The sequence below is a fragment of the Oncorhynchus gorbuscha genome, linkage group LG18 (assembly GCF_021184085.1).
Source record: "Oncorhynchus gorbuscha isolate QuinsamMale2020 ecotype Even-year linkage group LG18, OgorEven_v1.0, whole genome shotgun sequence".
In the NCBI taxonomy this organism is placed as follows: domain Eukaryota; kingdom Metazoa; phylum Chordata; class Actinopteri; order Salmoniformes; family Salmonidae; genus Oncorhynchus; species Oncorhynchus gorbuscha.
Window position 1 is genome coordinate 10,043,895 of NC_060190.1, and position 18,363 is coordinate 10,062,257.

The 18,363-nt window shown below is 44.7% G+C and overlaps 1 protein-coding gene across 1 annotated transcript in view; it reads left to right on the top strand.

The window, feature by feature from the left end:
* The first annotated feature begins 1,034 nt into the window (after positions 1 to 1,034).
* LOC124003913 (VPS10 domain-containing receptor SorCS3-like) overlaps positions 1,035 to 18,363 on the top strand; it is a 217,583-nt gene continuing 200,254 nt past the window's right edge. The window contains exon 1 of the mRNA XM_046312563.1: positions 1,035 to 1,975. Within this exon, the coding sequence (XP_046168519.1) occupies positions 1,274 to 1,975 (702 nt within the window). The 5' untranslated portion in view covers positions 1,035 to 1,273. The remainder of the gene's footprint in view (positions 1,976 to 18,363) is intronic.

Consider the following 18,363-nt stretch of genomic DNA (forward strand, 5'->3'; position numbering starts at 1 on the left):
TGCCATCAGACTCGACTCAGCTGCGGAGCGGCTCGTTCAGATCTAGTCGCGTCTGTTTCATGTTGGCTGTCATGAGACAAATGAGACATAAATGAAACTGATGATAAGGTTGTTTCATTCTTGGGCATGCAGCGATGCAAGCATTGCGCACAGGTCTACAACATAGACCTATAACAAGCCACACCTCAAACTGCTATCTCCGACAGACAGTTTAAAATATGCTTTCTTTTTCTTGACAGAGGATGATGTCTGGATCAGCGGACGAGCTGGCCAATCAGTGGTCTATTCACATGAATTATTTTCATGACCAGTATACGCCACACAGTTCTGCTTTTGTTGTATGCCAACACCATTCCAACAAAGAAACATAGGCCATTCAAATAAATCGAAGGAGAACTATTTCAGTCATATTGTAATTGTAATTTCATGGAAATCTGGAAACACTGGACGGTTACTTTAACACCTTTTCTCAAATAACAACACGTTAATAACTGCACAATTTATTTAATGTTCTGATTGTACAAACATTATTTTTCTTCGGCTGCTGATCTTTAAAAAAGACCATTGCTTTATTGCGCTAATAATTCCCTCTGTGTGCATATTAACCTTTATGTCATGGCATAATGGAACGTCTAATTGGCAAGAGTCTAAGGTGTCAGAGCACCCGCTACAAGTGATTTAGATGCATTTCAGGAAATACGGTTTGCTTTGGACAGGAGTACATTAAAAACCGATTACTTTGATTCGGGTTAATAAAAATAATGAGTTCTGAAGCACTGTGAAGAATATAATGTGTGGGAAATCCTGGTCCATAATCACATCAAGCATCGTTATACAATGACACCATTGATTTGACTTTGATATGAACATCGTCAAAGGTTATCTCTCTGCTGAAAGCTAAGTTGAATAGGTCTTTATCGGTCATATCATATTCGATTATTAGTGGGCTTTCACAACCAGTGTGAAAGCCACCGCGCATCTCTCTCTCTCGCTCTCTCTCCCGTTCTCGGCTCTCGCTCTCGTCTCTCTCTTGCGTTCGCGTTCTCTCACAGTATTCCTCTCATCCGGGCGCACATTCGGCAGCTCGGCTTCGATACAGCTCCTCTCCTATGTGGTGGCTCCCGCGACCAGCTCCTTGAACGTGAACAGTTTAGCCGAAGGGCGCTTTTCCAAATACCACGAAATTCTCATCGACTTCGGGGGGAGTTGGTCCTCGGTTGGATAAGGTTTCGCCGTTCCGTGCGTTGGACCCAAATCTCTAACTATACCAGCAATGGATACTTGGCTTGGCTTCTGCCCAGGTTTGCACTTAACTCTGTGTACCTGGTTTCTGATCTCCGCTCATACCCAGCTAAATGCCAAGGCGGAGATAACTTGCGCATTGTGCCAATCGCCGGTCCAGCTACACCTGGAGGAATTACAGCTGGATACCGGTACGCACGCGGCTGAAGGTACGAGGCATGCGGCCAAAGCTTTGGAACAGGTCCGACTGGAGTACCAGCTACTCGGAGTTACTGACAAAAATACTGGAGTACCAAGCGACACCCAACAGGCAGGTGTTCTCGTGGATGAGCCGAGATTCACTGACGATGGAGTTACCCCAAAAGTCGCTCTGGAAGATTTAACCGGGTCTAGTGAAAACGAAGAAAGGTACCGTGGTGAATATAATATTGGGGTGGATGATTTGGGTAAGGTCAAGGATGGTGCTGAGGATGTTGCGTTACGGAGAGCGAAGCGAAGCGGTCCCGAACCCCCCGAGTTTAGGGAGAGCCTTAATACATCGGATGAGAGAAGGAGTCCTGGTCCGTTACTGGACGGACACAGACTGGGCCGATCCGAATTCAAGTGGAACAGGGACGAGGGTCGAGGGACTTCCAGAGGAGATGAACCCAAACTAAGCAGCACTACTTTCGCCTTGACCGGGGACTCAGCGCATAACCACGCAGTGGTTTACTGGTCGGGGCAAAACAGCAGCGTAAGTGATGATTATTCACCATTTGTCATGTGTATTTGTTTTTCACAAAATAAACAATGTTATATGATGAAGCACTACGTTTCGTCAATGACTGTAAAGGCCTATTATATCCAAACTGTGCTGCGCACAGAAATATTCGCTTGCTTTAGCGAGTTGTTTGGCCACTGTAACAGGTGCAGCGGTTCAGTTGCGCACAGCAGGGCACTATATCCCACATAGGTTTCAGCACCTCCAGAAGCATTCGGGGTCCGGTTGGACTGGTTTTGGCTATTGCACACGGAGATATGCTTGATTGCAGCAGACTCCGTGCCCGTGCCATACCGATAGCAGCATTGCTTCACATAGCGGTTTGAAAACACTCACTATACTTGGGCATATAGGTTACTCTGACAGGTGAATTCCAATAGTTTTAGTTTATTTATATGGAATGAATACGACTGAAATAAATTATAATCGTTAACGTGTCCTGTATTTTGCAATATGTTTTGTTGCAGGTCTTGTATACGTAGCTTTGGATTTTTTTCATGCAATATAGGCTAATTGATTGGGCAGATTTGTAAATATTTTTTAGGGTATATAAATTGTTTGAATTCTTTAATTGTAATAACGAAATTTCGCATCGAATGAAAGCAAGCCTATGTGGTCCTCTGAATTGCTGGCTTGTTCCTGTTGCTTCTATGTTCACAATTCGTTTACAATAGGCATACATTTAATAGGCCTAGTTTAATAACTATATTCTATACCTACGAATTATGTGGACTTTATATGCATGTTTACCATTTATATGGATTTAAAAAAAAAAATTAATCTGCCAACTATCATCATGGCAGAGTAAATTATATTCAGAATAATGCCTCGCTCCCCAAATTAGTAATCGGTGCACTTGTTACCTGCACTTACACAGACACTCCAAAGGGTGGCGTACAATGTACGAGAGACTATCATTATGCCTCTTAAAAGCAGCATCTGCAATTGTGTATTATTGTAGGGATACAGAGTCTGAGACAATGGTGTCTCATGGAATCAGGGGCAATGAAATCATCCAGGGAAGGGCCCTTGTGAAGCCTCAATATTCCTAGCAAACATTCACAGCACTTAGAACACTGTTCTTAATATGCCTTGGCCTATGCGATCAATACCTATGGTGATGGTCAATAATACAATTTCATTGATTGGCAGGCTATGAGCCTGTAATAGCAGCTTTACAACCGCACAGAGGAGAACTGGTAGGTCATGTATCATTTTGGTCTATGAATGTTGCTCTGCCACCAAAGTCTGTCCGTCTACAAAAGGGTATTCATTGGTGATGCAATACAACCTGTCTCATCCTCTGTGAGTGAAGACAGCTTGTACTTTAACTGAGGTCACAATGGAACGTGTAGGTCATGTTAATGATAAGACATGTCCTTGTTCTGGCTAATACCTCAGGCTACTAATACATGAATGGCTGTTATGACACAGATGAATCATTTTCATGTAGCAGCCAGATCATTCCATCCCAATCTTATTTTGAAACGGCTGGAATACTGACATGATTTCATCCCCCCCCCCCCGAAAAGGGCTTAGAGTCCTTCATTTGAAACAGAATAATATGGTGAAATGAATAAAAGCAATTTCCACAACCATGCAGACTCAGAGCAGAGAAAGCCACTGGGCTCTTTTTTTGTAATTATTCTTACATGTTTCTTTTGTTGTTGTGGCTGCCTCTTTTTTGCTTGATTTCATTTGGATGAGAAAAAAAAATGAATCCCTCAGTTTCAATCCTCTGTCTGAAGTTATTATGACACGCTGCATGAACTTGTTTTTTTAACTCGCAGTGATGGCTGCGGCGGTTTGGGGACGTTTGTGTATGTGTGTGTGTGTGAGTGTGTGTGTATGTGCTTGGCTCTGTGTGTGTGAGACAGGTTTTCTGGGTGTATTGTCTACCTCAGCCAGCCCAACTCCATGTCTCCGTTTCCCCCTAGCTGTACATCTGTAAGAATGATCTTGAAGACGGAAACAGGTATCCATTTTGAAATATTCTCTTCTTGCCACATGAGGGGGATTGACTGCCTACTCAAGCATGTTTTCTCCAGCTCTCAGACACTAGTACTGGACTACTTTATCTTCATTGGGCTTTAGCTCCTGATTGTATGGGTGATGAATTAAGCCCTCAAGGACGGCCTGATGGAGCCTGAAGTGCTCTAACTCTAATTTAACCACAGCAGTTGGGGTTGGTGTGTGTGTGTGTGTGGCGGGGGTGGGTGGCTGAACGAGTCTACTCTGGCCTCACCCATGCATTCACTCACATGTCGTTGTGCCACCACACTCCCTTTCCTTCTTTATTTTTACATTTTTTAATATATATTTTTTTACTTCTACCCAGAATGCTATGCGTGTGTTGCCTCAGCCGCGTTGTGCCCTGTGCCACTACTCTAGGATGACATGGGTAGAAGTGGTGTTACGTTCCCCAAGGCAGGTTGTACCCTCTGAGGCGTGTAGAGAAGGCTAATGTGGTCTCTTCTCTATTCCTGTCTGCCTGCCTGCCTGCTGTCTGCCTGCCTGCCTGCCTGCCTGTCTGTCTGTCTGTCTGTCTGTCTGTCTGTCTGTCTGTCTGTCTGTCTGTCTGTCTGTCTGTCTGTCTGTCTGTCTGTCTGTCTGTCTGTCTGTCTGTCTGTCTGTCTGTCTGTCTGTCTGTCTGTCTGTCTGTCTGTCTGTCTGTCTGTCTGTCTGTCTGTCTGTCTGTCTGTGTGCCTGAGCACTGGGTGGATATTAGCCTAGCCTAGACTCCCTATGGGCAGAGTGTCGAGTTTCTCAGTCTCAGTGGTGTTTATGAATATAATGGCAGGGTTCCTTCTTCTTGCCAATGTGGATACAAAATGGCCGCCATTATTGTGCATGCTGATCATTACTATCATAAAAGCCACTTTCGTAAGTGATTTTCAAACATGATAATGTATTTCATCCATCCACTCGCTTTTGATGTCGATGCTTCCAGTAATGCACTTTGCTGGTAGTAAATATCTACATATACGTCAATAGTGCAGGAAAGTCTGCCAGCCTTGGCAGGATCTATGGGCATTTTTTAATCTTGATGTTTTTTCTTCATGATGCAATACATGGTTTTCTCTTTGTTCTTCATACATCCAGTGGGGGAAATCTAAATATGCATTTGCTTAAGATGCAGAGTGGGACTCTGTGAGTGGTCTTTAATGGAAGAAGAGTTCATTATAAATCTGGCAGGTTATCAACGTAGTGAGCTGATCTTTTGAGATGCCTACATCTTTTTCAGAGAGCTTATAGGCAAAACACACACACACACACACACACACACACACACACACACACACACACACACACACACACACACACACACACACACACACACACACACACACACACACACACACACACACACACACACACACACACACACACACACACACACACACACACACACACTAAATTGTATAAGAGACCCATTTTGTAAGGCTACAGTAATGTACTGTACAAGTGGAAGTATTTCATAAACAATTAGTAACCGTACTGTAGGCATATCGTACAGACCATAATTCGAGACATTTAATTTCTTCAATATTTGCAGTACATTTAGTAGACTCAAGCACCTGACTCTTCAACCTGAACACAGGAATACACATGGATTCTTCCCCTCGAAATAAACTGAACTAAACTGAAATGAATTGAACTGAAATAAAATGAACAAAACTGAAATTAACTGAACTCAACTAAACTGTAATTAACAGAACTCAACTGAAATTAATTTTACTAAACTGAATTTAATTGAACTGAAATGAACTTCATTATTCAACAACATCCGCTCATCTTGAAGAATATGGTTGTTCGCCAACCCCCTTACTGCACTCACCAACAGTGAGGAGAGGGTGGCGTAGTTGGTTGGCATAGCTGAACACAGCTCTGGCATCCATGCATTGGCTTGGAACATGATTTAGGAGGTACACAGGGGGCTTGTTCCTAGCCCTGTCTGTGTCTCGTCTCACCCCTTGTTCCTAGACCTGTCTGTGTCTCGTCTCACCCCTTGTTCCTAGCCCTGTCTGTGTCTCGTCTCACCCCTTGTTCCTAGCCCTGTCTGTGTCTCGTCTCACCCCTTGTTCCTAGCCCTGTCTGTGTCTCGTCACACCCCTTGTTCCTAGCCCTGTCTGTGTCTCGTCTCACCCCTTGTTCCTAGCCCTGTCTGTGTCTCGTCTCACCCCTTGGATGGCTTCCCTTCCGTTTAGTGATGCTAATGGCTTGTAAAGTGCCACCATTTTGCTACCTACCGCTATGGAGGAACTAACTGCTCTGGAGGAAGAAGGGAAGAGAGGAGGATAGGGTGTCATAAATAATGCCCTCTTCCAAAGGCACTCTTCCTCTTTTCATACCTCCATCCCCTCTCCTCTTCGTCTACTTTGTGTTTACAAATGTGTTTTCCCAGCCCCTGTTTCCTCTCCGCAGTGGAAATAGTGAAGCTTGGTGGCAAGAAGCCATGCGCCGCCACGACTAGACGGAGGATACATCTTGACTTGAGCTAACTTGGCCCGACCTTTTCAGGCTAGCGCCGAGCTGTGTGTTCGTGTTTAGCTCCTTGTTTAGTTGCTTTATCAAGATTGACTACATGCTTGTCATTTATTATTTAGTTAATGGACTGGATTGAGAGAAACATGTGAAAGGAGATGGAATAATAACTAGGGTCCTCGTTTTACCCTGGTGAACTTTCCCTGGTTGGGCCAGGTCATGAAACCCCTTGTGAAAACTGCTCTCCAAGACCTACCGATGAAGGTAGTTTAACGTAACTACAGTTGGCTTATCAGCGTTTGATAGCCACACATTTACCCAGTATGCCTGCACTACAACACATTCAGGGTCAATTACAATGTCATTACATAGCACATGCTGTTGTAACAGAGCAACATCTAAAACCACAGAAGTCACTAAAAGCCTTGAGACTCATGTCTCCTGCATGGCTCACCCATTGGATGAAAGGTTCTGAAAGCAGTCAATCATCAAGCTAATGGTCTCATTGTGTTTCCTGTACCATCACCACGGTAGCAGTACTAGACTAGGCCTTGGTGGAAGGATATGTTAAGACTGTTTGACTTGAGTGTAATAATACTCTTGGCCACTGATCCATTTCTGCTGTACAAGGGTGTCGACAGAGCACCGAGCCGCATGTCTGTGTGTGTGTGTGTGTGTGTGTGTGTGAGTTTGTGAGTGTGTGTATTAGAGAGAGTCTGTGTGTAGGTGTTAATAACATTAATATAAAATTGTGTCAAATGTGATTTGGTTTCATCTTCATTCTATTATTAAACCTCTTTTTCCACGGGAGGTATCTCAGAAGAAAGGTATCTCAGGGGCCGACCGTGACATTGTCTCTGGCTCTCTAGCAGCTGATCCCAGTACAGTTTGGATGGTAGTGGTTGGACTGGCGTAGTCTGACTGTCTCTAGTTCTCTAACAGCTGATCTCAGACCAGTTTTGCATGGTAGTGGTTGGACTGCGTGGTGCAGTGTAGTAGGTAGATCGAAGTAGGTGGTATATGCAGCATGCTCCCCCTGGGCATAGAGTCTTGACCTTTACCACCGTTTTTTAGGCAAAGTGGGATACCTTGTAACGTTGATCTCTCTTGGCATTTCCTGAACATTAGCACATTAGGCAGAACGCATTGACTAAGTAATGATGTCAGAGAGGATGTTGAGGGGGGAGATCACCTACCGCTCTCTCTCTCCCTCACACTCACTCGCTCTCTGTCTCTACCACACACGCAAATACTCTTTCCCTCACCCCTTCCTCTTTCTGTCACTCTCTCCCTCTCTTTCTCACTCAGTCGGGTGAATGGTGTCACAGTTTTGAAGGGTTGCCGTTGATGCAGACTAATGATGACATACTGTTTTATACCCCAGGACCCACACTCAATTAACACACTGTCTAATTAAAATGATCTAGCGGTTTATCTATGAAAAAGACTGCGAATGGCCGTAAAACGGGGCCACGCCACATTAACTTCACTATCCCCTTCTCCTTCCCTTTTTATTCCCATTTTGATTTTAATGATAATAACCTGATTAAACACCGGCCATTACCAAACATATTGTGTAAGCATCTTTCATTTAGTGGAGGGAAATAGATGTGGCTGGATGATGGGAGATTTGCTAACGGAGTCAGTCTGGGGAAGCAAGCAGTACGTGACTTTAAACTCCCGTCTCTCCATTGTATTTGCTAAAGGAAGACTATTCCTCTCTCTCTCTCTCTCGCTCTCACTCTCTCTCGCTCTCTCGCTTTCTCGCTCTCTCGCTCTCTCGCTCTCTCTCTCTTCATCTTTGAGCTTGACTATCCTCATGAAAGTAGCCTCTAATGATAGTCACCCCCTCTACGCATTCACACATTTTAATTTGTAATAACGCTTTAAGAAAAGTAAAGACGGTCTTGGTTTGAAATCTAATAATATAACTGTGCTCAGTAAAACAGAGAGAGCGAGTGTTCATAGATATCAATGCATTATTCATTTGCCTTCTTTCTCTTTAGAGGAGTTTTGCTGAGTGGGAGGGGCATCAAAAAATGAGCTAGCTAGGTTTGTTTTTACACAATGTTTTTACACAATGTATGATTGTTATGAATGAAAAGGGCCTGGAGTTATCCCTGACCGGGTATCCCAATCAGGAGATACTTTGGGCCCTTGTGATAGCCTATACTTAGGGCCTGAGGTAAAACTCTCAGCCCAGTATACATGAAGATGGTCTTAAGTTTATCCCTGACCGCGTGACCCAACCAGGAAATACTCTGGGTGCTTGTGATAGCCTATAATAAATAGGGCCCACAGTTTAATCAAGTCAGGAAACGCTCCAGGGCCTAGTCATGAAAACATTTCAACGCTAGACAGGCGTTGTCAATGTGAATCTTATGAAGGCCTTGTGTGGGCAATGCCCTTAGGCAAGGTGTTAATTGCTTCTTAAGCTCTTTGATACAGTATGTAGGCTAGCACCTGTCTGCTCCATTGAACAACAGCCTATTTCTACCTCCAGACAGTTTACTTAAACACAGAGGGGTTGTTACTGCTTTCCTTATGTATCTGGTTATTGGCTGCGTATGGCTGGGTCCCACATGGCACCCAATTCCCTGTGTAGTGCCCATATAGCTCTGGTCAAAAGTAGTGCACTATATAGGGGATATGGTGTCACTTGGGACTCATTCTTGCAGGCGTAAATAAAGAGATGAGGAAATAAAGAGATGAGGAACTTGAAGTTTCCTCAGTCCCCAGATTATGAATAGCTACTACCACTGTCTCTATTGAGATGTGAGGCCATAAGTGGGAAATGATGATGCAACTTTGTCTTAATGAGGGAATGTGATTATACAGCTAAAGCATTACTTAACAAGTTTGGTGGTAAATTGCTGAATGAGAGGTTGGCACAAACACACACACACACACACGCACTGTAACGGTTTTGACTTGAGGTTATTATTTATAGGGGTGCCAGGTAGGTTGTGCCTACCAGAGAAAACATTAGTTTCTCCTTTTAGTTTGGGTGGGAATGAGTCCCATCTGGTCCGTCAAGTCTACACCAATACAAAGGACGTATGTAAAAGTCAGGATGGAAATAAACTTTTCATAAACCCTTAAAACATTGAAAAGAACTTCAAAAACAATTATATTCTGTTGCGTGGGTTGTATTAGCAACAACAATGATTACACACATATATAATAATATCACAATGAGTTCTGGTTCCTCCAGAAATGTCCTGTACCTCGGGCCTAAAAAGAGTCCTGCCCGGTAAAGGAGTTCAGTGAACTCAAGTGACTTTTGTCACGCGATGTTTGTCCGTTCGTTCCGTGTAGCGTAAACCCAGTATTAAACATACAATCAATATAACAATTACTTTACCACAGAACCTTAAAGCGGATCAACTCTTAATTAAGTCCTCAACTACCACTAACTACCCAAATCACAGTATACATCACATCCAAACAAATGAAATACCGTATACAAAAAGGTGGTAGTCAGTCGGTCAGTCAGACAATCCAATCCGCCAATAGATCTCCAGCGGAGAAAGGCCACGAAGAACGGAGAGGTGTAGTCCAGGGACGCAAAGAGTGGATCCGATCCTGGGTAAACTCTCTTAGGCAACAAAACACACGTTTAACGGCAACAAAACAACGGAATAGAGAAGCTTCGGGAACTGAGGGTTGAACACATCCTCAGTCACGTCTCCATCACAACCCCCCCTTTCGTGCAGCTGATGCTGGCTATTTAATTGGGAATTAAAGGGAAAGCGCCCTATTGGAAGGAGCTGCACTGAGACGGTTCAGAAAAATTCAGGGCCGTCACACACCCCCTCCCCTGGAAAAAGCCGACCATTGCCCTGAAAGGCACATCTTGGTCGGGGAAACCGAGAAAGGTCTCCTCATCACTTTCCTCTACAAAAAGATTCATTACTTTTTGGAGCTCACGCTCCTCAGCTGAGGAGTCACAGGCCTTAAGGTGCGAGACTTCTGGGTCTGGGAATCCGAGAAAAGTATCCTCACTATCCTCTTCAAAGATATCCAGGACCTTGCGGCGCTCAATCGCCTCCATTTCCTCAGCCGAGGGGTAACAGGCCTTAAGGCGTGAGACATGAACAACGCGCATATCTTCACCTGTGTCCTCTTTCACCACTCGGTAGTTCAAAGGGCCCATCTGCTCCACAATCCTATATGGTCCTTGCCATTTAGGAGCGAGCTTGGCCGAGAAGAATTGTTCAGCTTTCGAGTAAGGATGAGAGCGAAGCCACACCCGATCACGAAGCTGGAACTGCATGTCTCGTCTGTTCTTATCATAATTTCTCTTCTGCTTGAGTCGAGCCTGGATCATGTTCTTTGAGACAAGAGCTCTCAAGTCATGGAGATGGCCTACCTGGTCATAGCAAGCAGCGTCTGGAGTAAGCTGCTGGGGCTGTAGCACCATATCCAAGGGTCCTCGGAGAGGACGACTTAGGTTCAGCTCTGCAGGTGTGACTCCAGTGGACTCTTGCACAGCAGAATTCAGGGCAAATCGAAACTCATGAAGGTGCTTGTCCCAGTGTTTGTGCTGGGTCCCTACATAGGAAGCAATCATTGTCTTCAAGGTTCGATTTACTCTCTCAGTGAGATTGGTCTGTGGGTGATAGGCCGTGGTCAACTTCTGCCTCAGGTTCCATCTTTGGCAGGTCTCCTCAAAGAGATCAGAGACAAATTGGGAACCTCGATCAGACAGGATGTAATCAGGCACTCCCCAGCGAGTCAGGATCTCTTTCGTAAGGATGTTAGAGACGGTCCTTGCTGTGGCCTGACGCAGGGAAAAGAGTTCCACCCACTTTGAATAGTAATCAACAAAAACAAGTATGTACACATTCTGATTGGAGCTTCTAGGAAATGGACCCATCAAATCCACTCCTAACATTTCCCAAGGTCGGGTAACCACCGTTTGCTGCAACTTGCCAGCAGGCTTTCTACCTTCTGGTTTGTACATTTGACAAACCTGACAATTTTGGATGTGTGACTTCACATCCATGCTCAGATGTGGCCAGTAGAGTAACGCTTGCAACCGCTTGTAGGTTTTGAACCTGCCCAAATGACCAGCTAATGGGTCTTCATGGAAATGTTGAAGCAGTTGTAGGCGTAGAGTGTCCGGTATGTACATTTGGTAGAGTGTTCTGTGAGGTAGTTGTACGACTCGGTAGACTTTATCTTCAATGATGGTCAGCTTTGTGGTAGGATTGACCATCTTTTCTCCATCTTCCAGGATAGTCTGGTACAAAGCCTGTACTTCTGGATCATCCTGTTGAGCTTTCCATATTGCCTCATCAGAGATGGGAAAGTCTGTTTTGGGCAAGTCTCGACTGCTTGACAGGACAGTAGCACATGTAAGATCAGGGCCACCGTTATCACAAGTAGGAGCTCTGGACAAGGCATCTGGCACAGTGTTGTATTTTCCTTTCCTGTATTCCACTGCAAATGTGAACTCTTGCAACCGTAGAGCCCATCTTATGAGTCTGGTGCTTGGTTTGTTGGTCTTGAACACCCACACAAGGGAGGAATGGTCAGTGACCACAGTGAAGTGTCTTCCCTCCAAGTAGTACCTCCACTTTTCCAAAGCCCAGACCACTGCAAGGCACTCTTGCTCTGTTGTGGAGTAGTTCCGTTCTGCTCCATTCAATGTCCGACTGGCGAACGCTAGCACTTCTTCAGTGCCAAGTCCAGTCTGTTGGACTAGGACAGCACCAAGTCCAACATCACTTGCATCAGTGTAAACAACAAAAGGGCAATCAAAGTTGGGATGACCTAAAATGGGAGGTGTGACGAGATGTCGTTTCAGGGTTTCAAAGGAAGTCTGGCACTCTGCCGTCCATTGGAATTTCGCTCCTTTTCGCTTCAACGCGTTGAGGGTTCTGCCACCTGGGAGAAGTTCGACACAAACCGATGGTACCATCCAGCCATACCAAGGAACCGTTGAAGGGCCTTGAGTGTGGTTGGCACAGGGAAGTCTTGTACAGCCTTTGTCTTTTCAGGATCCACATGAATGCCGTCGAAAGACACAATATGGCCAAGGAACTTCAGGGAGGTTTGGCAGAAGTTGCTCTTCTTCATATTTAAGGTCAGACCAGCTTCTCTTAGCTTGTCCAACACTGCTTGAAGATCTTGAAAGTGTCTTTCTCTGTTCTGAGAGTAGATAATTATATCGTCCAGGTAGACGAAACAGATCTTCCCTTTGAGCTCACCTAACGCAATCTCCATGAGTCTTTGGAAAGTGGCAGGGGCATTCTTTAATCCAAAGGGCATCACCTTAAAGGAAAACAAGCCCTCAGCACAGACAAAAGCAGTCTTATCCTTGCTTTCCTGGTCCATCTCAACCTGCCAATAACCACTATTGAGGTCAAGGGTAGTGAACACAACAGCGCCAGACAATGACTCCAGGATCTCATGGATGGTAGGAAGAGGATAGGCATCAGTCTGAGAAACATTGTTGGTCTTCCTATAGTCCACACAAAATCTAAGACCACCAGTCTTTTTTGGGATGAGGACAACAGGAGCAGCCCAGGGAGAGGAGGAACGTTCTATTATATCTTGTGCTAACATATCATTTTTGAGTCCCTTTTGGATGATTAGCTTCGCTGGGGACAAACGATATGGCTTTAGCTTGATCGGCATTTCCTGTGTAAGGAATATTTTGTGCTTCAGGAGCCCGGTGCGTCCTAGCTTTGAAGTACATACATCAGCATTATTCTGCAGCTGTTCCAACAGCCGTAACTCCTCTGGCTGTTCCAGCTGAGCTCTTCTCACAGCCTGTAAAAGGAGATCGTCAGAAGGATTATCAAGGGTTAGTGGTACCGGAGCAACGGCAGAGAAGAGTGCCACATTTGAACCCCAATCATGTAACTTTTTAGCTTCTGATTGGTGCGGTATTAACTGAAAGGAAGGGGATGTCGATGGGGGCGTAGGCAGTGACTCTTGGGGTTTCAGCTCTGGTTAAAGCACCCAGAGAAGGATGGTCATTGCTGCGAAGAGAGTTAGGTGTGTTGGCCTGTTGTGATTTGTGGTTTCTGGAAGGGTTTACTTGATACGGTCTTGGACATCTAGCTGAAGAATGTCCCTTTTGGCTACATCTCCAACAGAACATGAGAGAGGTCTTGGCTGGAGACTCTGGCTGTTGTTGATGGTCTGTCTTGGGCAACTGTTTGGGTGTCTGTTTCTTTCTCTGGTCATATTGCTGTTGGCATTCTCTGTCCTTCTCAAACTGCTGTCCCAAGCGAACCAGTCCATCGACAGTGGTGACTGTAATGGCCTTGTCTTGGCTGTTCAGAGGTGCCAGCTTGGCCCTCAGTGGTCTGAACAGAAGTGGACACCAGAGAAACTCTGTGTAAGGAGTTGTGCCTAATGGAGGCCATGTCCACAGACAAGTCATCCAACATTTTAACACAATTAGAGAGTTCTCTCTGCAAGTGGCCTACAGTGTTAACCATGGGAGAAAAAACAGAATTAACATCCTTGAGGACCTCAGTGTGGTGATGTTGCAGGCGCCATTGGAGAGTGGCAGTGAGTTGGTTTCGTTGGTAGTCAAACTGCCTGTCCATGGCACCAGTAATTTCCCGTCTTCCACTCTCACTGAGCTCTATCAGCATGTGGGTTAGAGTGTTCATTGAGTTTCTGAATTCCATGGCACTCTGTTGTTGCTCTTCCCTTAGACATTTGAAATTATGGTGGATAAGAGTTTGGAGATGTTGTTGAGTCCGACGAATATCAAGGATGTCCTTGAAGTTGTAAAACCAACCTCTGAGACTATTTCTTTTTTTTGACCGTTTACACCTGTTGTTTTGGGTCATCCCTGAAGTTGTGAGATAACCCAGACAATGGAGGAAGGTTGGGTGTCAGAGGGAGGGCTAGCTCAGTACTTCCACACAGATCCATGTCAATAAGTGAGTAACTGGTTAGACCTCCTGTGGCCTGTGGCTCAGACAGAGCATTCAGATTCCCAGGGCTCTGGCCCAAATCAACTCCATTATCTCCATTCACATTATGATTTGTGTTGTCAGCTTGATGGTCAGAATGGCCCTGTGTATTCCCATTGACAGGTATGACATGGATGAGCACATTATCTTGGGGTGAATCAATTGTTTTAATTCCACACAAAATATTTGCTTTGGTTAGTTCTCAATGTTGAGCTGTCCCATCTGGGGTGCCATTTTTTATGTAACGGTTTTGACTTGAGGTTATTATTTATAGGGGTGCCAGGTAGGTTGTGCCTACCAGAGAAAACATTAGTTTCTCCTTTTAGTTTGGGTGGGAATGAGTCCCATCTGGTCCGTCAAGTCTACACCAATACAAAGGACGTATGGAGGGAGTTCTGTCGTCCTGCCGGTGCGTATGTAAAAGTCAGGATGGAAATAAACTTTTCATAAACCCTTAAAACATTGAAAAGAACTTCAAAAACAATTATATTCTGTTGCGTGGGTTGTATTAGCAACAACAATGATTACACACATATATAATAATATCACAATGAGTTCTGGTTCCTCCAGAAATGTCCTGTACCTCGGGCCTAAAAAGAGAGTCCTGCCCGGTAAAGGAGTTCAGTGAACTCAAGTGACTTTTGTCACGCGATGTTTGTCCGTTCGTTCCGTGTAGCGTAAACCCAGTATTAAACATACAATCAATATAACAATTACTTTACCACAGAACCTTAAAGCGGATCAACTCTTAATTAAGTCCTCAACTACCACTAACTACCCAAATCACAGTATACATCACATCCAAACAAATGAAATACCGTATACAAAAAGGTGGTAGTCAGTCGGTCAGTCAGACAATCCAATCCGCCAATAGATCTCCAGCGGAGAAAGGCCACGAAGAACGGAGAGGTGTAGTCCAGGGACGCAAAGAGTGGATCCGATCCTGGGTAAACTCTCTTAGGCAACAAAACACACGTTTAACGGCAACAAAACAACGGAATAGAGAAGCTTCGGGAACTGAGGGTTGAACACATCCTCAGTCACGTCTCCATCACAACCCCCCCTTTCGTGCAGCTGATGCTGGCTATTTAATTGGGAATTAAAGGGAAAGCGCCCTATTGGAAGGAGCTGCACTGAGACGGTTCAGAAAAATTCAGGGCCGTCACAGCACACACGCACACACGCGCACACGCACACGCACGCACGCACGCACGCACACACACACACACACACACACACACACACACACACACACACACACACACACACACACACACACACACACACACACACTAGATAGTTGTCAGCTAGTTAGCCACTGCTAGCGGTCATCAGTCAACTCTCGCCAGTCTGCACAGCGTGACTCAAACCAGAGCAAATCAGACTTATTTTTCTCCATATCTCCGGATTCCTAGCATGCTCTGAACTTTATTTTTTTGTTCACCTGATCATCACAGTTAGCTAGCTGCTATTCGAGTGGCCACTCAAATCAAATCAAATCAAATGTTATTTGTCACATACACATGGTTAGCAGATGTTAATGCGAGTGTAGCGAAATGCTTGTGCTTCTAGTTCCGACAATGCAGTAATAACCAACAAGTAATCTAGCTAACAATTCCAAAACTACTACCTTATAGACACAAGTGTAAGGGGATAAGAATATGTACATAAGGATATATGAGTGAGTGATGGTACAGAGCGGCATAGGCAAGATACAGTAGATGGTATTAAGTGCAGTATATACATATGAGATGAGTATGTAAACAAAGTGGCATAGTTAAAGTGGCTAGTGATACATGTATTGCATAAAGATGCAATAGATGATATAGAGTACAGTATATACATATACATATGAGATGAATAATGTAGGGTATGTAAACATTATATTAGGTAGCATTGTTTAACCTGTTACTCCTACCCCCTACTTTTTCGTACATTCTGTTAAAAATCACGCAACATTTCAGCGCCCTGCTGCTCATGCCAGGAATAAAGTATATGCATATGATTAGTATGTGTGGATAGAAAACACTCAGACGTTTAAAAAACTGGTTAAATCACGGCTGTGACTATAACAGAACGTGCGTTTCATCGAAAAGTGCAGGAAAATCTGATCACTGAAAATGGAAAAATATATCCGTGCGCCACTTCAACCGATTGATAAAGGTGATCCACATTAAATGGGGACGAGGTTGCAATACCTACAGCTTCCACACGATGTCAACAGTCTTGTCATTTGCCTAGGCTTTGTTTCTTGGTCAAACGAAGAAGAGACAGCCCATTTCTTCAGGTCTGCGACCGGATATTTTGGTTGAGATTTACCCGGACATTATTTCCAGACGTACAGCTATAGAATATACATCGCCTCCTGATCAATTTGATCGCTTATTAACATTTACTAATACCTAAAGTTGCATTACAAAAGTATTTTGAAGTGTTTTGTGAAAGTTTATCGTCAACTTTTTTTATTTTAAAAAATGACGTTACGTTATAAAACGCTATTTTTTTCGTTGATCACACAGTCTTCATAGATCGATATCTAGGCTATATATGGACTGATTTAATCGAAAAAAAGACCCAATAGTGTTTATGGGTCATCTAGGAGTGCCAACAAAGAAGATGGTCAAAGGTAATGAATGTTTTATATTTTATTTGTGCGTTTTGTGTAGCACCGACTATGCTAATTATTTTGTTTACGTCCCCTGCAGGTCTTTTGGGGTGTTACATGCTATCAGATAATAGCTTCTCATGCTTTCGCCAAAAAGCATTTAAAAAATCTGGATGCCTGGATTCACAACGAATGTAGCTTTAATTCAATACCCTGCATGTGTATTTTAATGAACGTTTGAGTTTTAACGAGCGCTATTAGCATTTAGCATAGCGCATTTGCATTTCCAGATGTCTAGATGGGACGCCTGCGTGTCAGGTAGGAGCAAGAGGTTAAAGTGGCTAGTGATATATTCTACATCATTTCCCATCAATTCACATTATTAAAGTGGCTGGAGCTGAGTCAGTGTGTTGGCAGCAGCCACTCAATGTTAGTGGTGGCTGTTTTAACAGTCTGATGGCCTTGAGATAGAAGCTGTTTTTCAGTCTCTCGCTCCCAGCTTTGATGCACCTGTACTAACCTCGCCTTCTGGATGATAGCGGGGTGAACAGGCAGTGGCTCGGGTGGTTGTTGTCCTTGATGATCTTTATGGCCTTCCTGTGACATCGGGTGGTGTAGGTGTCCTGGAGGGCAGGTACTTTGCCCCCGGTGATGCGTTGTGCAGACCTCACTACCCTCTGGAGAGCCTTACGGTTGTGGGCGGAGCAGTTGCCGTACCAGGTGGTGATACAGCCCGACAGGATGCTCTCGATTGTGCATCTGTAGAAGTTTGCTTTTGGTGTCAAGCAAATTTCTTCAGCCTCCTGAGGTTGAAGAGGCGCTGCTGCGCCTTCTTCACGATGCTGTCTGTGTGGGTGGACCAATTCAGTTTGACTGTGATGTGTACGCCGAGGAACTTAAAACTTACTACCCTCTCCACTGCTGTCCCATCAATATGGATAGGGGGTGTTCCCTCTGCTGTTTCCTGAAGTCCAAAATCATCTCCTTAGTTTTGTTGACGTTGAGTGTGAGGTTATTTTCTTGACACCACACTCCGAGGGCCCTCACCTACTCCCTGTAGGCCGTCTCGTCGTTGTTGGTAATCAAGCCTACTGTTGTGTCGTCCGCAAACTTGATGATTGAGTTGGAGGCGTCCGTGGCCACGCAGTCGTGGGTGAACAGGGAGTACAGGAGAGGGCTCAGAACGCACCCTTGTGGGGCTCCAGTGTTGAGGATCAGCAGGGTGGAAATGTTGTTGCCTACCCTTACCACCTGGGGGCGGCCCGTCAGGAAGTCCAGTACCCAGTTGCACAGGGCGGGGTCAAAACCCAGGGTTTCGAGCTTGATGA